The following is a 17302-nucleotide window of genomic DNA, read 5'->3' on the forward strand; positions in this document are numbered from 1 at the left end:
TCTGAAATACAAATCTACGGCTGGAGATCCAAGTCACCCAACAGATTCTCGCCCTCAAGTGTTGTCCAGCATAATATCAATAGTTGTTACGAATTTAGGACCGTAAAAGTTCATCATATTCCTCAAACGTTTTTGCATTACTGTTGTTTTGGAGAGGTCTTGCGATATGGCCAGCACAAGCTCCGATGATATTAAAGCAACAAGGGTTGAGTCCATTTATGACAGGGAGTGAACTGAAAGGATTCGATTGATTCGAGAGCAGGTATCAAATGAGTGGAAGATGCAGGTGTCAAAAAGATCCCTCATGTTTCGTTATGTGCAGTTGATCTTCAGCGGGAGGTCAGCTAGCGACATCCTTCCATAATACATTTTTTTTAGTAGATCATACTACATTTATAGGACAAATAGCAGACCGTAGTATAAATTACTAATTCAAATTGATTGAATGTTACGAGAGAAAGACGGTTTTATTTTTCCCTTCAGGTATCCTAGATTGTTTAACCAAACTTCAAAAAATGATTCTGTCTTGGTAATTTCTCATGTATAAATATTTTAGACAAAATTCATCATCTCATTCATTTTATTCAAGTTCGATTTTTAAGGAGACCAGGTCTTTCACTCTTGTAATTCCTTGACATTAGCAAATCTCACTTTAAATTAACCCCATTTTGTCCGTCACTCCATTCCTTACAGCACGGTTTGAGGCAAGTGACGTAGATCTTATGAATTCTAACATCGTCAAAAAGTTAAATGGAGATGAGAAAGTAAATAATCCTTCATTCTGGTTTAAGGTATAGGCATGAAGCGGTCAGTACAATGGATAAACTACTAGATCACACACGAACCAATGGGCACCAGGAAGAACAAACTGCTGCACTAGTTCCATCGCTAAAGGTTATATAACCTTGACTTCCAATTCTTCCTCCAAATTCACCATAACAAGCATCATTACCAGTTCATGATGAACCACAATACCATGCAAGGAGTGACCCTGACAAAGGAAGTCAGAGTAAAAGTCTTTGCCCCCTTGGTGGATCAAAGCACCCTCCTATGCCCGCCAAATGCCCATATCTGCAAGAAGCAAGTAATTATGTCAAATAAGCTCACAGTACGATAAAAAATGTAATTCCAATATCAGAACATCAGAACATGGTCTTGCTCACCAAGGATGTTACCACTGCCTAAGAATAAATCCCAGTATTATGTCCAGAAGTCTCTTTTATGTATGTCAGGTCCTTACAATCCTAAAGGAATTATGTTTTGAAGTTCAACTTCGTACATGTTAAACCTCTATAAGCTCTTTGGGGATCTGTGTTTTAAGCTTAGAAAAATTGAAAGCTTATAAAATATAATCCAATAAAACAAATATAAATGAGAGCCTAAAATTCTTTTAAGTTCAATACTACAATCATCGTAGCGACTTAAACATAAATAAGCATCAACAAACATAGTCACATAGAAGCTAACTTCCAAAATTGGTATCCCTCCTATCTTATGTGTCACACATAACCTATAAGTTTCTGAATCAGGCCAAAATGCATGCTCACCTTTAAGTTTGTGTCCCAACTTCCTGTACACAAAGCACTTCCATCAGCTGACAAACCTAAACAGCTGATCTTGCCCTCATGAGAGTTTTGGAGAGATCCTAAATTCAAGACTACCTACAATGAAACAATGAAACGACAAACATTGGTCACAGAAGTTGCACTAGACACAAGTACATGAACAAGTACGAATTAAGGCAAGGCAAAAACAGTGTCTAAAAAGATAAGGTATGACTAGATGTTATAAGAGGGAATTGAAATTTGTTATTTGTCAGCTGTCTTTCTAACAAAAAATATATGATACGTTTGCCAAGTCTGGCACTTCATATTATTCCAGTCTGCACAAACATATTAGTCTAAGTTGGAATTCCCACCGCTTTTCAGCCTCCCTTCTATTACAATTTCCAAAAAAAGAAAAATTCTCAATCAATCACTTCTAAAGGTTCATATGAACTTTTTTTACTAGCCCCCAAAGCAAGGTCATGTGTTAGGTAACGGCTTAAGACAATGAGCCCAAAACTTTCAAACTAGAATACCCAATATGCTGACAGACATGATAATCAGACCTAATTGACTTACCTTTTTATAAATAAAAAAATAAAAAACGCTCGCGTGCACTCATGCACAACAACCAATTCAAGGAGCCAATAATTTGACATCTACTACAGTTCTTAGAAGTAGTAAGTAACAGGTAAAGCAATATATTTGCTCCACATATCAAGACATTGCAATAAAAATAAAATATCAGAAAGTTATGTGAGCCAATCTATACACAAGATAAATGCGTCATTAACCTATTATGATTTTGCAAAGTAGAATAGACTCAGAGCCCCTCTTCCCACAAGGTCAACACAGGCTGAAATATTGAAAATATATTGCACAAGAAACAAAGTGAAACCATAACTCATCCTCAAATCATATGCAGACGTGAAACCAATACATAATTTACTATTAGAAATTAAAGTTGGTGTTTGTATATGCCATAAAATAATTTTTTCTTTTTCTATATAAGGCAGTTCCTCACTACCATGCCAGAAACTAGTGAAATGGTTCACACTAAAGATAAACAATAGTAAAGAAGCATATGTTTTGTTAAAAAAGCTAAGCTGACTTTAACCATGGTACGAGGTTATGAGCAAAAAAGAAAGCAACCTACTGTTTTTTTTTTTTTTAAGCACCAATTACCTTTGCCAATAAAGTATCCCAAACATAGCAATCCCCATTTGTATATCCAGCAAAAAGAAGTCTTCCAGATATAGAGAATGCGATGGAGGTCACATGCGCGATGTCATTGTCACTGTGCTGCTGATAATATACTTGAAGTTGGTGCCCAGTCCTAATGTCAAACAATCTGCAAGTTCCATCATCTGAGCCAGTTCCAAATCTATTTCCATCAGGAAAGAATTTGACAGCATTAACATCTCCCTCATGCCCATGGAATGTCCGCACTGCTCGACTTGCCACACGAGTGTCCCACAATCGGGCAGTTGCATCACAAGAACCAGATACAAACATTCTAGAGTTGGATCCATTAATAGAAATGCTGAGAGTGGGCAAAGCAAAAACATATTTCTTAGAAAAGATTCAATATTAAACAAACAATACTGAACTGAATCATGCTTTAGGTAACACTACAACTTAAACTGCACATCATCCAACAGATTACGCTAGAAACTTAATAAAACATTTTTCGCAATTGGAGAGGGAGATGGGGCATTCTATATTAAGACACTATGGATTCAACATTTAAATAGCATGCTGATGGCCAATGAGATTTCATAATCCTATCAGTGTGTGTGCAGATTGTAGGAAACAGATTAGCTGACATTTATGCAGTTGCTTTTCTTTTTTCAAAACTGAAGCGACCATTCAGTGGCAAATTATCAGTTTAAGAAATGAAAAGCAACAAATATCAGCTCAACTTAGTTCAGTAATCTCCCAACATACCTAAGTACGTCTGCGGTATGTCCAGACTGAAATTCACCTCCAAAAACAGATGTTCTAAGGCCAGTAGTAATATCCCACAATATGCACGTCTGATCACCAGAACCAGTAATTAAATGAGTGTCTTCATCTGGAACATACTGACAAGAGGAAACATAACCTTTATGTCCAGTAAGCATCCGTGAAACAGTTAGATTCCCATCCCTGTCAGTGGGAGAATTAAGATTAAAAATAGAGCAAATACTATCAAGGCCACCGCATGCAACAGATTGACCAGTAGGTGAGAAAGCACAGGTCATGACCCATGCACAAGGAAGCTTTATGGCATGAGTTTTCTGGCTTGTTAGAGCATTCCACACTATTAATCGGCCGTCTTGGGATGCGCTTACAATTCGATTCTTTTCTGACGTCCAATCCAATGAGTACACCTACAAAATTCAAATGAAAACAAAGTTAATATGAACTGTCAATATTGCTCTGTAGTAAATAAAAAAACCAAAAGTTCTCCCTGCTATCAATTGAAATTATTTAGCTTTGATATGCGCCAAATCATTGCAGCTAATATTTAGGATTGGAACCACAAAGCAAAGGCATAGTTAAATGTAGTAAGTCACTAAAAGGATCTCCATGACAACCTGAGCTCAAGAAGTGATCATTGATCAGACTTAAATGAGTGCAAAGACCGAAAACTGTAATTTTTCTAATATTCTGACTAATGTACCCTCTTTAGCATTACAGTTACCAAGTCAGATGGCTATGCTTCATAAGTTTTTTAATGGAAGTCAATAAGGCACCCGTGTATTGTCTGTACCAAAAAGATGCACCCATGGTGCCAATATGCATGTCACTTTACATGCGCCTTTTGCTGCAGTTAACCACACTGCTCTCCCTTGGTTCCAATGAAATTTATTGACAAAACATGTGGTAGTGTAAACATACAATACAAGATTTTTTGAAAACATTAAAGACTACGATTATAACAACGAATACATTAATTCACTATGAAAAACAAGAACAGCAATGCTTTACCCCTATATTATTCAGTAGAGATTTGTTCTCTCAATTAATCCCTCACCTATTTCATTTTCAATTCCTAATGTTCTGCATAAGTCTTAACACAGGAGCCTAAATTAAAAGTTCGGTAAGTAATAGTCAAAATGAATGCTGGATAAGGTAATTTCCGTAATCCAATGAAGTGTAAAGTTCACCACGTTAAGCATTAGAATTCAGATATAAAAGAGAGGAATTGAATTGAATTGAATTGAATTAAATTATTACCTTTCCTGTGTGACCCTGGAGCGTTCTACAGCAAACGAGATCGGTAGGTCCAAAGGTGACAGGAGTTCTACCTTGAGAGCTCGCGTAGCCAGCAACTGAGAGAAAAAACAAGGGTTCAGTAACTGAGATAGATCTAGTAAGAACAATTTGAGGAAAATAATCAACAATTGAAGATTTGATTTGCACTCACTATCTGTATCAAGCAAAGAAAGTCGCCTCTGCTTCAAGCGCTCCCTGAGATTGTTGACCGTCTCCGTCGCCGCCAAGTGACGCTCCTTCAGTTCCGTTACGGACATTTTAGTTTAGGTCTTAGCGTGCAACTCTTGTCGTTCAGTGAATAAAAAGGATGATCTAATCTACATATTCGATTGCATGAAAGGTGTGAAAGTTAGGGCGTAGAACAGTAGAACTATAAATAATCATGGTTGTTGTGTAATTGTGTTGTGTGCAGAATAGAAGATGAAGATGAATAGATGATTAGATGAAGAAGAATTGTTCAATTGTAAGGTACTGTTATTATTTACTGACGCCGCCGGGGCCACCCTTTTCCATCTGTCACTGCCAACCATGAATAAATTTTTAGTAATTCTTTCCTCCATTTTAATACATGCACTTGTGAAATTGTAACATAGTGTAGTACTACTACTACATACATATTCTTTTACTAAAATAGAAAAAAAAATCAAATACGAGAAACAATAGCAAAACCAGAAATTTTATGTGAATGGGGTAAATGAAGCAAAATTGACACTGATTTAGATTGGATATCATAACGGGTCAATACGTATTAAGGTTTAGAAAAAAAATTCAAGGGTTTTTTTTCATATATAAAAAATAGTAAGGACAAAAATTCAAAAATTGGATTTGATGGAACGAACTTATGTTACATTGTTTTTTTTTTTCCTAAGTTTGAAGGGATAGGTTATTCTACCTACTCCCTTCTTGCCTACCTTTTGCCTACCCCTTTCATCACCGTTGGATCACAATCTAATCCAACGATTCATAATTGCGAAATAAAATAACCCTTTTTTTTCCTTCTCTCTCCTCACTTCCTCCCACATCCTTTCTCTCTCCTTCCCTTTCTCTCTTCCTCAACGCTGTCCTTTTTTTTTTCCTTCATCGCTGGTGAATTTGATTTAGTTTCAGTTTGTTCTATGTTGCTATCACTAGAGAGATCAGACGAAATTGTGGAAGATTGTGGATCAGAGGATGGTTTATTATCAACAAGATCTAAACTTTTATTCAACCGACCTTCATGTGTAGAAGTAGGAGAGACTGAAAAGTCGAACTTCTGCGAACTACCCATACCATAAAAATATCCATGAACCGTGGCACCAATTGGAGATGATACAAGAACCCAGGAAGCATAGAATCTTAATATAATCAACAAATTCAGCAACCAGGAAATAAATTCAAAGAAAATAAACTCAGAAAAGGGTATTTAAAAAAAGAGTTAGATTTTGTTGGTTTACCTCTATTGGAACCGAATTTGAAGGGCTTTATGATATTTTTAAAAAAAAGTGTTGGGTTTGGTCATGGCGCTCTATGGTTCCCAAAACGAACCCATGAAACAAAAACGCAGGGATTACGCAGGGATTCTTCAAGCAAAATTGAAAGAAATTAGATGAATTGTTGTAAGATAGTGGAAAAATTTTAGAACTGAAAAAGATTGGGAATTGGAGCAGAAAAAGTTGGGAATTTGTACACTGAAGAAGATAAACAACTGTTTGAGAATGAGTTTGTTCGTACAAAAATCGTGGATATCTCCGAAAATAAAAATGGAAGCGTGTCGATTTTGTTCACATGACCTCTCTGCCTTTCTCTTTTTCCTTTTCTTTCACGGTCCTACTGTATAGATAGCTCAAGTGCACGCACGCCGAACAAGCATGTTCTTATTATTTAATGATTCATTTGCCTATGTTTATAATTTCAAATGTTGTGGTCGATAAATCGCATAATGCTTCCGCGCGCGTTCACTTCGGCAGAGATCAGAGATAAAGGAAAAAAAAAGGTATCGAGAGATCAAAAGGATGTGTCCGGATCACAGAGGAAGAGAGAAAGGGGAGGAGAGAGAAAATGTGTGGGAGGAAGTGAGGAGAGAGAAAGAAAAAAAGGGTTATTTTATTTCGCAATTATGAATCGTTGGATTAGATTGTGATCCAACGGTGATGAAAGGGGTAGGCAAAAGGTAGGCAAGAAGGGTGTAGGTAGAATAACATATCCCAAGTTTGAAATGGGTGTGAGATAAATGTTTATATGAATTTGGGAGGGGTGATCGTCCTCTATCTACCCCTCTTGACTCCATAAATGCTGAGAAATCAATGCACCAACCAATAAATTTAAAATCATATGACTAACCAAATTATATTTACTCCATTCATGTAACTTAATATTTTTAATTTTAGTAAGAAAATTTACTTGAGAAATGAAGAAAGTGTGAAAAAATAATATAAATGCAAAAATAGGTGAGTTGATGAGTTATAATTTAACTGGGTGTATCATCCAAAAAAAAAAAAAAAACTGGGTGTAACTCTAGTGTTATAAGACTAATTTTTATCCCCCAAACATAATTTACATGTTAACATTTTTTTTATGGATATCATGCACAACAAGTCAACAATAACAGATAATCACATCCCCGTTTTGTGTTTTTAAATGATAATTGTATTAGTGTACCACTTCTTTTCCAAACCAAAATAATAATAAATTAAAATAATAATCAAAGAAAGAAAGAAATTGTAACCACTCCCTACATCGAGATGGTTGCTTCAAAGCATTAGTAATGCAAATGAAAGCACCAAATTTATTTAATCAAATACAAACCCTATTTATAGTTGGTGTAAATTTATTTCAAGTGCTGCAAATAAAAGTAATAAATTCATCTGTTGCAAGATTATTTGACATCAGTATTAAATAAAAAGTTTCACATCTCATTTAAAAGTCATTGATATTGTATTAATTTAATGATTCTAATTTTTAAACATGTGACATCCTTGATATGTTTTGATCTAATAACCTTCACATAAAATGTCAAACTCGAACCTATAGCGAGGATTAATTGAATATCAAAAGAAAAAAGTTTTTAACCCATGACTGAAGAAGGATGTGAAAAACAAAAGTAGATAATCAAAAAAAGATTTCCATTGCCGGGAATCGAACCCGGGTCTCCTGGGTGAAAGCCAGATATCCTAACCGCTGGACGACAATGGATTATTGTACTTCTGGATCCACTTTGTTATTAGAGTATTATAATTTTAATTTCCAAATATATTTTGTTCCCAATGTAGTTGGTTTACACCAGAAATTCTCATAAAATGTTTTATCCAGTTTTGTCGTCACATACTTACATATTTGAAAGAACATCTATATGGAATAATGAGATGTGCTTTCTTTTTTTCTTTTTAAGGAAAAGTTTAAGCTGTAAAATGTTTTTTTATTAGAAAATTAAAATACTGTTTGAAGTTTTAACAATGGGTTTTATAAGAGTTATGTTGTAGGAAAAGTGATTGTGTAATGTTATAGAAATTCGTTTTGCGTGCCTTAATTTTTTATTTATTTTTTTGTTTTAAAAAGTGTGGGCCCCACAAAATATTGTGAGAGTAGGAAAGTTTGTTGTGTTATGTTAAATGATAAAACGAAAACCCTTTAACAATAACTTACAAGCAAAATTTATAGATAATTTAACATTAAAGGCCCAAATGTAATAATCTATTTACCAAATAAAATAAAATAATAATAATCGCTTGCTTATAACTTAACTTGTATCGGCGCTTTTATGATAACACTAGTAAGTAGCATATGTTTAATTCTTCACTCCAATATAGATTAGGGTTTGATGTTTAAGGAGATAATAATATTATTTTCTACACACATATAAAAGTGTATGAGACCCATACAGGACCATGAGAAAAGAAAGAGAAAGAAAAAATATGAATCTCATATACTTTTATATATATAAAAAATAATTATATATCTTACAACATAAGAGATGTTGAACCCTATAGATTATCATACATTATTTTCATGGTCTCATTTGATTCATGAAGATTTCAAACAATTGACGTTCAAAGGTTAAAGTAATTTTTTTTTTAATAAATAATGTGAAGCCAGTAGAATTGATCTAGTGATAGGGCTGTAGGTAATTCACACAAAGTTATAGGTTTAAATCTCAGTACCACTATTATATTCAAAAAAAATATATATAATATTTTCCATTAAGAGTCAGGTTGATATTTTTAACTAAAAATTACTTTTTAACTTAAAATTAAAAGTAAGAGCTTAAAAAATAAAAGAGAGGAAAGTTATTGTAGTGATTACAATAAAAAAGTTAACTTATGTTTACCAAAAAAAAAAAATTAACTTAAAATTTATTTTAAAACTAAGTTAAAAATAAGTCATTTGGTAAAGTAATTTCTATAAGCTTTGTTTCTAATTAATATTATCAGGAAGGGTATTAGAAATCTTTATTATTTAGATAAACACATATATCATAAGAAATAAAAAAAAAACAAAGGTTTTCAAGATAAAGATTTTAAAGGAAAAAATAAATTAAGAATTTCACTCATAATTTTTTGTGGTGGAGACAACAAAAAGGAAATAAATGTTGAAAAATCTCATTATTGAAAACTCCGTTCATAGTTTTTTTGTTTAATATAAAATTAATCTAAAATACATGAAGCAACGGCAGCCTAGCATGCAAAATCTTCATCTAGGACAAACACTCTATTGGTCATGTTCTTGGTGTTTTGGAGATTAAATTATTTGTTATTAGGATAAAAGGATAAAATTTATAATACAAATTTAGAATTAGAGCATAACCAGGAAATAAATATAAGGACTTCGAAAAAAATGTGATGTACAATAAAAAAAGAAAACTCTTATTATAAGTTTTTAATTTTTTATTCCTTATAAAAAAAATTATAAAAATATTTAATTAAACTTTTCATATTAAAGAGAAGAGTTTGTGAAAAACTGGAAATAGACGCATGAAACAAATATTAATACATGGTGCAGCCACTGTCCCATCGGAAAAAATCTACAATGATACGGTAGTACCTACACTGGACCGATAGAAATAGGTTAATTTAACTGAAAAATTTATGAAAAAAAAAATTAATATTATAACTATATACTTTTTAAAATATATAGTTATAATATTATTGCTACACCTTGTGCTTGGTGCGATTGTGGCACTGTGCGCTCGTCCCACAGCCTATACTAATATCCCAAGCAGAATCACACTTGGAAATTGGAATAATATGCCCAAAAGAATATAAGATTTAGAAAAGAAAGAAGAGAAAGAGAGAGATGGTGGGCTCATAAAGAATTAAGGGAAACAGAATTGTGAATTGCCACACTAAAAAGGTAAAGTTATACACAAATCAGAATTGGCATGCCTTTACAATTACAGCTATATAAAAATAAAAGGCTATAAATAAACGAGGGCAAAGGATAGATGCTTGTTCATTTTAGTTTACTTCTATCCTAAAAATTTATTAACTGACATCAAGCTGAAGCCTTTGCTTTTCAGGTACTGCCACCTGGGTAAATGCAAGCGTTGTAACCTACGAAGAGGAGGAAAATCGAGTTAGACAACCGACAAATTACATGTATGACAGGAACCTACAACATCTTCCTCTGGGTATGTCATTGGTTAAAAACAAGAACAACAAACCATAAATCACAAAGCAAAAAGCTTATATACTCAATTATCCAATCATTTTCCACGAAACCCAAACAACCGTCTAAAAGGTCAGAAGTTATAAAAGTAGTATTATGATCATTTAGGCACATCACTTTTGTGCCAGCGAGGAAAATGTTATCTTTTATCCCAAAGAATAGTACTCATTTTACCATCACGGTTGCTCCTAATCTGTCCAGTTGCAGTCCTAATTGCTACTTTTTCATTAATCAGTATTTAATACTACCAAATTGTGACAATGAAACAAAGATTTAAGGGGGATCAGGAAAACTTACTAGGATTTTGGGACGTCAGCATTGCTGATTGAGAGAAATCACAGTTCCATATATTTCTACCAAACGATTGGTAGTAGAGATTCATGGCAAAGGCAGCATGAGATGCTACTGTGTTAGGTTCAAAACAAGCACCTCCTGGTTGAATTGGCCTGCAGTCTATGCCTTGGCTACAGGCGTAGTTAAGATTGTTCAGCAACTGAGCATCAGAGACTCCTGCTTTCGGAATACACCATCCAGTTGCTGTAGTTGGACTCTGTGGACAGACAAATGAGCCTACATGTTACTAAAAATCATTCAGAAATCTTACGATCCTTTTTTTTTTTGTTTTTTAAGAATGGGAATTTCTTCACCTGCTGGCTAGATTTGGCTAACCCAACATCGTATGACATGCTAAGATCAGTTTTGAACAGCCCATAGGCTCGTTCGGATCCTGGGCCAGGCTTCAAATCCTCATCATAGAGCGCAAAAATGTATGTTTCCACAGACTTCCCAGGCATCAAAGGGGTCCCCACCAATGATCTAAGATGAGCAATTAGGTTCCCATTATAGGCCTTGGCATTTTCAACGCTGGGTCCTACTTCGTTGCTGTCCCCGCCAGAGGGCCATCCTGTCTCAGCAACCACAATCTCGATGTCCGGGAAGCCCATCGCATTCAAAGCGGAATGTATAGCATCAATCTGCTCCACATAATTCGAACCCAAATATGAAGAAAGATCAATAACGAAAACTCTACTAATTATAAACCTGATAAGATTATTAAAGGGCTCCGATTCAATTAGCAGCGTAATTATGTGCGCCAACCATAATTTAAACAATGAGAAATTAGGCCATTTAGACTAGAGTTTGGGTAAACTAGACTTACTGAATCAAGATTCAATACCTGTGGGTCTCGTCACATTTTTAGCCATACATTAATTTCAATAGCGAGATTTTCAATCTAATCCTTCAAATAATTTTTTGTTAAATCACAAATATATCATCATGACTAGGAGTGCTAAATGAATAAGGGACTTTTGGTTCGGCTCATGAATGACTGAGCTTATATGTCTAAAATTGATCGTTAGAACTAAGCTTGAACGTATATAAAAACTCGTTTAATAAAAAAGTCTCAGCCTCCAATTCAAAAGCTCGGCTTAGAGTCTCTACCTAGTGTACTAAATTTTTTTTATTTTATATTTTTTATACTATTCATAATAGAAATCTCTCTCTCCTCAATCCATTTCACTCTATTTTATTGATTAAACAGACTTTTTGAATGATTTTGTTTTATATTATGTTTTTTGGATATACATTGAATTTATGAATCTTTGTGAAATTATTAGTGTTGTGGATCATATATTTTGTTTGAATAAATTTTTGTTGTTTTATTTTTATTAAACAGGTTAAACCAGACTTGTATTTTTTGTAAATAAGTCAGACCACATGCCGATAATTATATTCATAACAGGCTATGTTAGGCTAACACATTTAAATATACGTTTCGCTTTTTAAGACCAAAGCTCGGCTCAGCTCGGCCTATTAACACCCCTAATCATGACTAAGTAAAACTGATCGCACAAGAATATTATTTTAGGAATTAATATTGGAGATTATTTCTTTCATGTAGTATGAGAGAAGTTCTCTCATGTTAAGACACAAAGTTCCCGGACCCTGTCACACCACGAGGCGCTGTCGGCGAGTCGGGTTGTTTGGGAATGCAGCCCCAATCGGGCGGTAAATTCCGTCCAAGGCTAAATACTGACGAGAGATCGATAACGAACAAGTACCGCGAGGGAAAGATGAAAAGGTGGACCCCACCAATTTTTAGAAAAAAAAAGAGAGGTACATTTTTTCGAAGTAAGAGTATAATAAGAGATTAATCTAATGCAACGTAAGAGTATGATTTTCTATTAATATTTTTATATACTATAAGAGAGAATTTTATCTTTATACATATGTAAAAGTGTGTGATATCCCCCTCAAGGGCGTGGGTTCAAACCCCGCTGGCCGATGTGAGGACTTTGTTGGTAGGTGATATGTAATCTCTCTCAAAAATTCTCAAAGAGATTGGGGGTCTCCCCTGACCCTAGTGAGACACCAATATCTAACTCCACTTAAACTTTTTTGTATTAAAAAAAATAAAAATAAAAGTGTGTGATATCAATCTTCAAGAGCTCAGGCTCCTATGATTATGCTAGGATCAGGTTTGGGCCAGAGAAAATTCTTATAAAATCTTTGGGCCAGAGAACGTAGATCTCTCCTCTAACGGGAATTAATCTCGTCGGCGAATCTCAATGTGAGATCAATGAACAAATATTAATCCCATTATTTTATCCAAATAATAACGGCGAAACCATGGACACGTGCAGGAATGTGGAAAACAGAGGAAGATTGTGTATTTGACTCCCACGACAATTTTTCATTAAAAAAATGAAAAGTGGAAAAAGGAAAACAGCAACAGTCACAGACCTGAGCATCGAACATGTTCGTGTAAAGCTTTCCGTTACCCGAGTCAACCCGGCCCGAGTTGGGCTGGAACAGGCAGAATGCGAGCGTTTCGGGTCTCGGGTCGCTCTGGTAAGCGAAGAACGGGTACGGATTGATTGTAAGTGGCGAATTGTTATCCCTCTGAAACGCCAGCAACTGTTTCAGGGTATCTTGGAGAACCGGGTTGAACAACCCGGACGATGGTGGATCCGACTGAGTCAAAACGGCCATGGAGTGCACCGTCGAGACCTTGATCTTGCCGCCGAGCGACGCCGAGCTGATGGCACTTTGGACATTTCGAATTGCCGGAACAAGCTGCGAGATGAGGCCCTGGTCGCCGGAGGTCAACACCTCGTTGCCGACGGTGATCAGAGTGATGTTACTGACTGGGTAGTAAGGCAACACGTTCGCACTGACCCACTGAGTTGCCGCTGAGGGATCGGAGGCTAGACTCGGAATGTCGCCGTTTCCGACGCCGATGACAATCCCGACGCCGGAATTTCCCAGGGCTCTGATGATCCCAGGATCGGTGCCGAAAATACGAATTTTTCCGATGGTGGTGGATTGGAGGAGCTTGGCCGTGGCCTCCGGCGGAGGAAGGTTATCGGCGACCTGGCCGTAGTTTACGCCGATGAAGGATTGCGACTCTGCAAGAAAAACCAGAATTTAATGAAATCGATTCAAAGTCCAAAATCTACACACACAAAAATAGTGAAAGTTATTTTTGAAGAGAGAAGAGAAACAGTTATTTCTTGCTCTTTCCCGAGAAATTTCAAAGAAAGTAACATTGCTTTGAGTACCGGAAAACAATGAAAAAGGCAAACCCAAAAGGTTATATAGTAATAGTAATAATAATACGAATGGTTGTGGTAAAAAAAGAAAAAGAAAAAGAAAAAGACGGGGAACTAAAAGAACTAACCAGTAAAGCTGAGGGAGATAGCCAATAGAGAAAGGCAGAGGAGGATTGAAGGTGTGACCATGGCTTCAAAAGCCCCAACTAATGTTTATGATGTGTAGTGTGGGAATTGGGACTTTGAAGTAGATGCTTTTATAAAGGGAACTTAGAAAGTGAAAAATAGAATCAAAAACATTAAAATAATAAAGAGTTTGTTTTTTATGATGTTATTTTAGATAACTTTATCTAATGTTCATCAAAACAACGTCGTTTTGGGACGGAAATCATGGTATTTTTATAATTTTAATTTATTTCAGGGTTATAATAGTTTTTATCACTCTAATTTTTTAATTTTTCAACCCCAAAACGACGTCGTTTCGATGAACATTAGATAAAATTATCTATAATAACATCAAAAACTTTTTTCACAATAATAAATATGATATCAGAGAGAAAGAAAAGACTAGAGCAACAAGGCAGGGAAGATGTACAGGTAGAACTGTAACGGTAAAAAGAGTATGTCTGTCTGAGTATGAAAACTAGGATCAGCTGTTATTTCGGGACGTGGCAATATATTAGTATATCTGATTCTAATTCTTGATTAGGTTTAATTATGAAAATCATCCCTCTCTTATTTCAAATTCATTCTCATAAATACTTACAATCAAAATACTTATTTTAAATATCAAATTATTAAAAATAATGGTGATAATTTAAATTACAAAATAATTAGATTTAATTAATTACCTTGTTTGTTAGAAATTTTATTTTATGGGCAATATTAATTAATTGGTTTTGTATTTAAAATTAATCGGGTTAATGGATATTTCAATATTATTATTGTAACTAGTCCATTGTGATCACATTGAATTGGACTTCTGACATCTGTTGTTATTGGACTTAGTTGGGCAGCAGTGTAGGCTTTAATGTGACCCTGGTTTTTCATTATGGGTGGACCCAGTGGACACAGACTCTTTTCCGGATTATTAGCTAGGTCCCTTCTCTAGCCTATTTATATTGGAGTTAAACTCCATAAGCCATCATGCTCCCATCTGCAGAAGGCTGCCAATTTCTGAATAGACAATAAAGAGAAAGACTCTAAAATCTTGTTCCCTTGTTTCCAACTGTTCTTCTCCGAATTTGTGATAGCACAGCAAGGTACACATAATCTTAACTTTGATTTCATATTGTTTAGGTATTTTATGATCATATACATGATCCAGGTAAAATATTTCTATCATTGTTATCATTTTATTTACGTATTCAGATGATTAATATTTTGTTAATTTAGTTACGCAAATTTATTAATGAATCATGCTGCCACATAATAAAACTTACCCATTTCTTTCCCTACTATCATGTGAATTTTTAGTTGCAAATAATGTTCACTAACTCAACCCCAGTTACCGAGTGTGTCAAGAAAATTAAATAAAGTAAAAATATTTCCAGTTTTCCACAACACTAAAGTGATAAAATTCTTTCGTAGTAGCTTAAACGGGCCAATCAACCGCAGGATAGGTCCTAATGTACTATATAGTTTTACTTTACATTCCAGATCTAGCCATATTCGAGAAGCCGTCCTTGTCGATTGGTGACTTGGCGTTTGTGCAATTTCACCTCTAAACAGTGGATTTCTAAATTCCATTTTTTTTTTTGAATTTTAGTAAAGAAATACTTATCATATTAAAAATGAAAAAATTATTTGTCATTTTAAATGACACAACTTATATCATTTCACTCTCACAAAGAAATAGGATCCATATCTTTATTTATTTTTTCTCCACTCTTTCTTTCTTTATATATCTCTTTCTCTCACTTAAAATGATATAATTTTATACCCTTAAAATTGATAGACACTTTTTCCATTAAAAATATGCTCCGGGTCCAGACAGAATAAAATATTTGCACGGACGCTAACAATTTTATATTAGTACACTAAACTGATGAATCCGCCTGTTTACATTCCAGGTAGTGTGACATGGGCAAAAAGTGGTTTTGCCGTAAAGGAGAAGCTATCCTTTTCAATTGGTAAGTTTCGTAGATCTTACGCAGAGAATTGGTCTGCTAACAGGTCCGCCATTTGCAAAGTTAACTCGTCATTCTATGGAAATTTTGCCATGTTTTTTACAAATTTCTTACTCGATGCACTACAGTGAATCCAACGAATTTTGGTATAAACAACTTTTTATTCAGATTTAAATACCTTTGGTAAAATTCATCGTAAATGATTCAAATACAAACTCAAGATTCATAAACAAACAAGTTTTTCTACATCTGAGTGATTGGGGCTCCATTTCAGTGCCATAAAATAATACAAAAACAATCAATAAATTGTATACACATGTCAATGGCTTGGATAAATGTAGTTTGTGACAAATTTGAAAAATACTATATTACAATAGTACTTTTGGGGGGATTTCGGTCGGCAAAGGCTTTTTCATTATTACCATCTATTGCTTGGAAGTTGGAACGTGCAAAATATTGCATCCAGATTCCAAATCAACAAAATTCTTTATTATCACTAGTATACTGATCTCAATCCAAAAGTAGTAACGTGGTTATTTTATTATTTTATACTTTATTTTTATTTGTTTAAATGAATTATATTGACATTTTGATAATAATTAAAATAACCAGAATAAAATAATATCCTTTCCAATATTGAAGATAACGTGAAAAGCATAATCATCAAGGATCCCCTTTTTTAAGAAAATAATTTTAATTATAAAATATATTTTAAAAAGTTATTATAACTAAATTTTAAAAATCATTTTAATACTTGGTTAAAAAATAAAAACAACTTAATGAAAAACTTAAAACAACTATTAACTAAATTTTTTTAAAAAAAAATATTCAAATTGCATCTTGAATCTAGCGGAGCATCAACCAATTCAGAATAAATTTTTAGTGCAATCGATACATCGAAGATTTAGTACAACTGTTATTCATTTTGTAACACGTGGACAAAAAATATCATATCATCTGATCAACTATCATTTAATTTTTCCTTTTTCAGATGATATAATATATTTTTGTCACCATGTCACAAAATAAATGGAATTTACATTGAATCTTCGGTCCATCAATTACACTAAAAATTTATTCACCAATTCAAACTATTTGGTCGTTGATTCAATTAATTGGTAATTGCTCGAACTGTACATTTACTCAAATAATATTAAATAGGGATAGAATCCTT

General features: G+C 34.2%; 1 protein-coding gene and 1 non-coding gene across 5 annotated transcripts; both read right to left on the reverse strand.

Annotated features, from left to right (window-relative positions):
- Positions 1 to 666: 666 nt before the first annotated feature.
- On the reverse strand, positions 667 to 14222 carry LOC133315148 (guanine nucleotide-binding protein subunit beta-1). 4 transcript variants are annotated; one of them, XM_061516720.1, is made up of 6 exons: positions 14128 to 14222; positions 13191 to 13855; positions 3492 to 3916; positions 2730 to 3087; positions 1548 to 1661; positions 667 to 1071 (listed from the first exon to the last, which is right to left on the reverse strand). In XM_061516720.1, exons 1-6 carry the CDS (start codon positions 14186 to 14188, stop codon positions 1036 to 1038), a joined length of 1659 nt encoding a protein of 552 aa, XP_061372704.1. In that variant the 5' UTR covers positions 14189 to 14222; the 3' UTR covers positions 667 to 1035. The 4 variants fall into 4 exon arrangements, with proteins under 4 accessions (XP_061372704.1, XP_061372707.1, XP_061372706.1 ...); XM_061516723.1 differs by lacking the exons at positions 13191 to 13855; positions 14128 to 14222 and adding exons at positions 4767 to 4845; positions 4953 to 5306; XM_061516722.1 differs by lacking the exons at positions 13191 to 13855; positions 14128 to 14222 and adding exons at positions 4767 to 4861; positions 4957 to 5298.
- On the reverse strand, positions 7905 to 7976 carry TRNAE-UUC (transfer RNA glutamic acid (anticodon UUC)). The gene has a single exon. It is a non-coding gene; the product is annotated as a tRNA-Glu (tRNA).
- Positions 14223 to 17302: the final 3080 nt, after the last annotated feature.

The sequence above is a fragment of the Gastrolobium bilobum genome, unplaced genomic scaffold, assembly GCF_033153095.1.
Source record: "Gastrolobium bilobum isolate Gb01-03AN ecotype WA unplaced genomic scaffold, APGP_CSIRO_Gbil_v1 utg8583, whole genome shotgun sequence".
Taxonomy (NCBI): domain Eukaryota; kingdom Viridiplantae; phylum Streptophyta; class Magnoliopsida; order Fabales; family Fabaceae; genus Gastrolobium; species Gastrolobium bilobum.

Bases quoted from the DNA above. Each gene is read 5' to 3' on its own strand.
- LOC133315148 (XM_061516720.1), bottom strand. From the start codon at position 14,188: ATGGTCACACCTTCAATCCTCCTCTGCCTTTCTCTATTGGCTATCTCC. The intron at 3,088-3,491 runs GTATGTTGGGAG...GCCCACTCTCAG, and splicing joins CATACCGCAGACGTACTTAG to CATTTCTATTAATGGATCCA. The intron at 1,662-2,729 runs GTAATTGGTGCT...GTTTCATTGTAG, and splicing joins GGGATACTTTATTGGCAAAG to GTAGTCTTGAATTTAGGATC.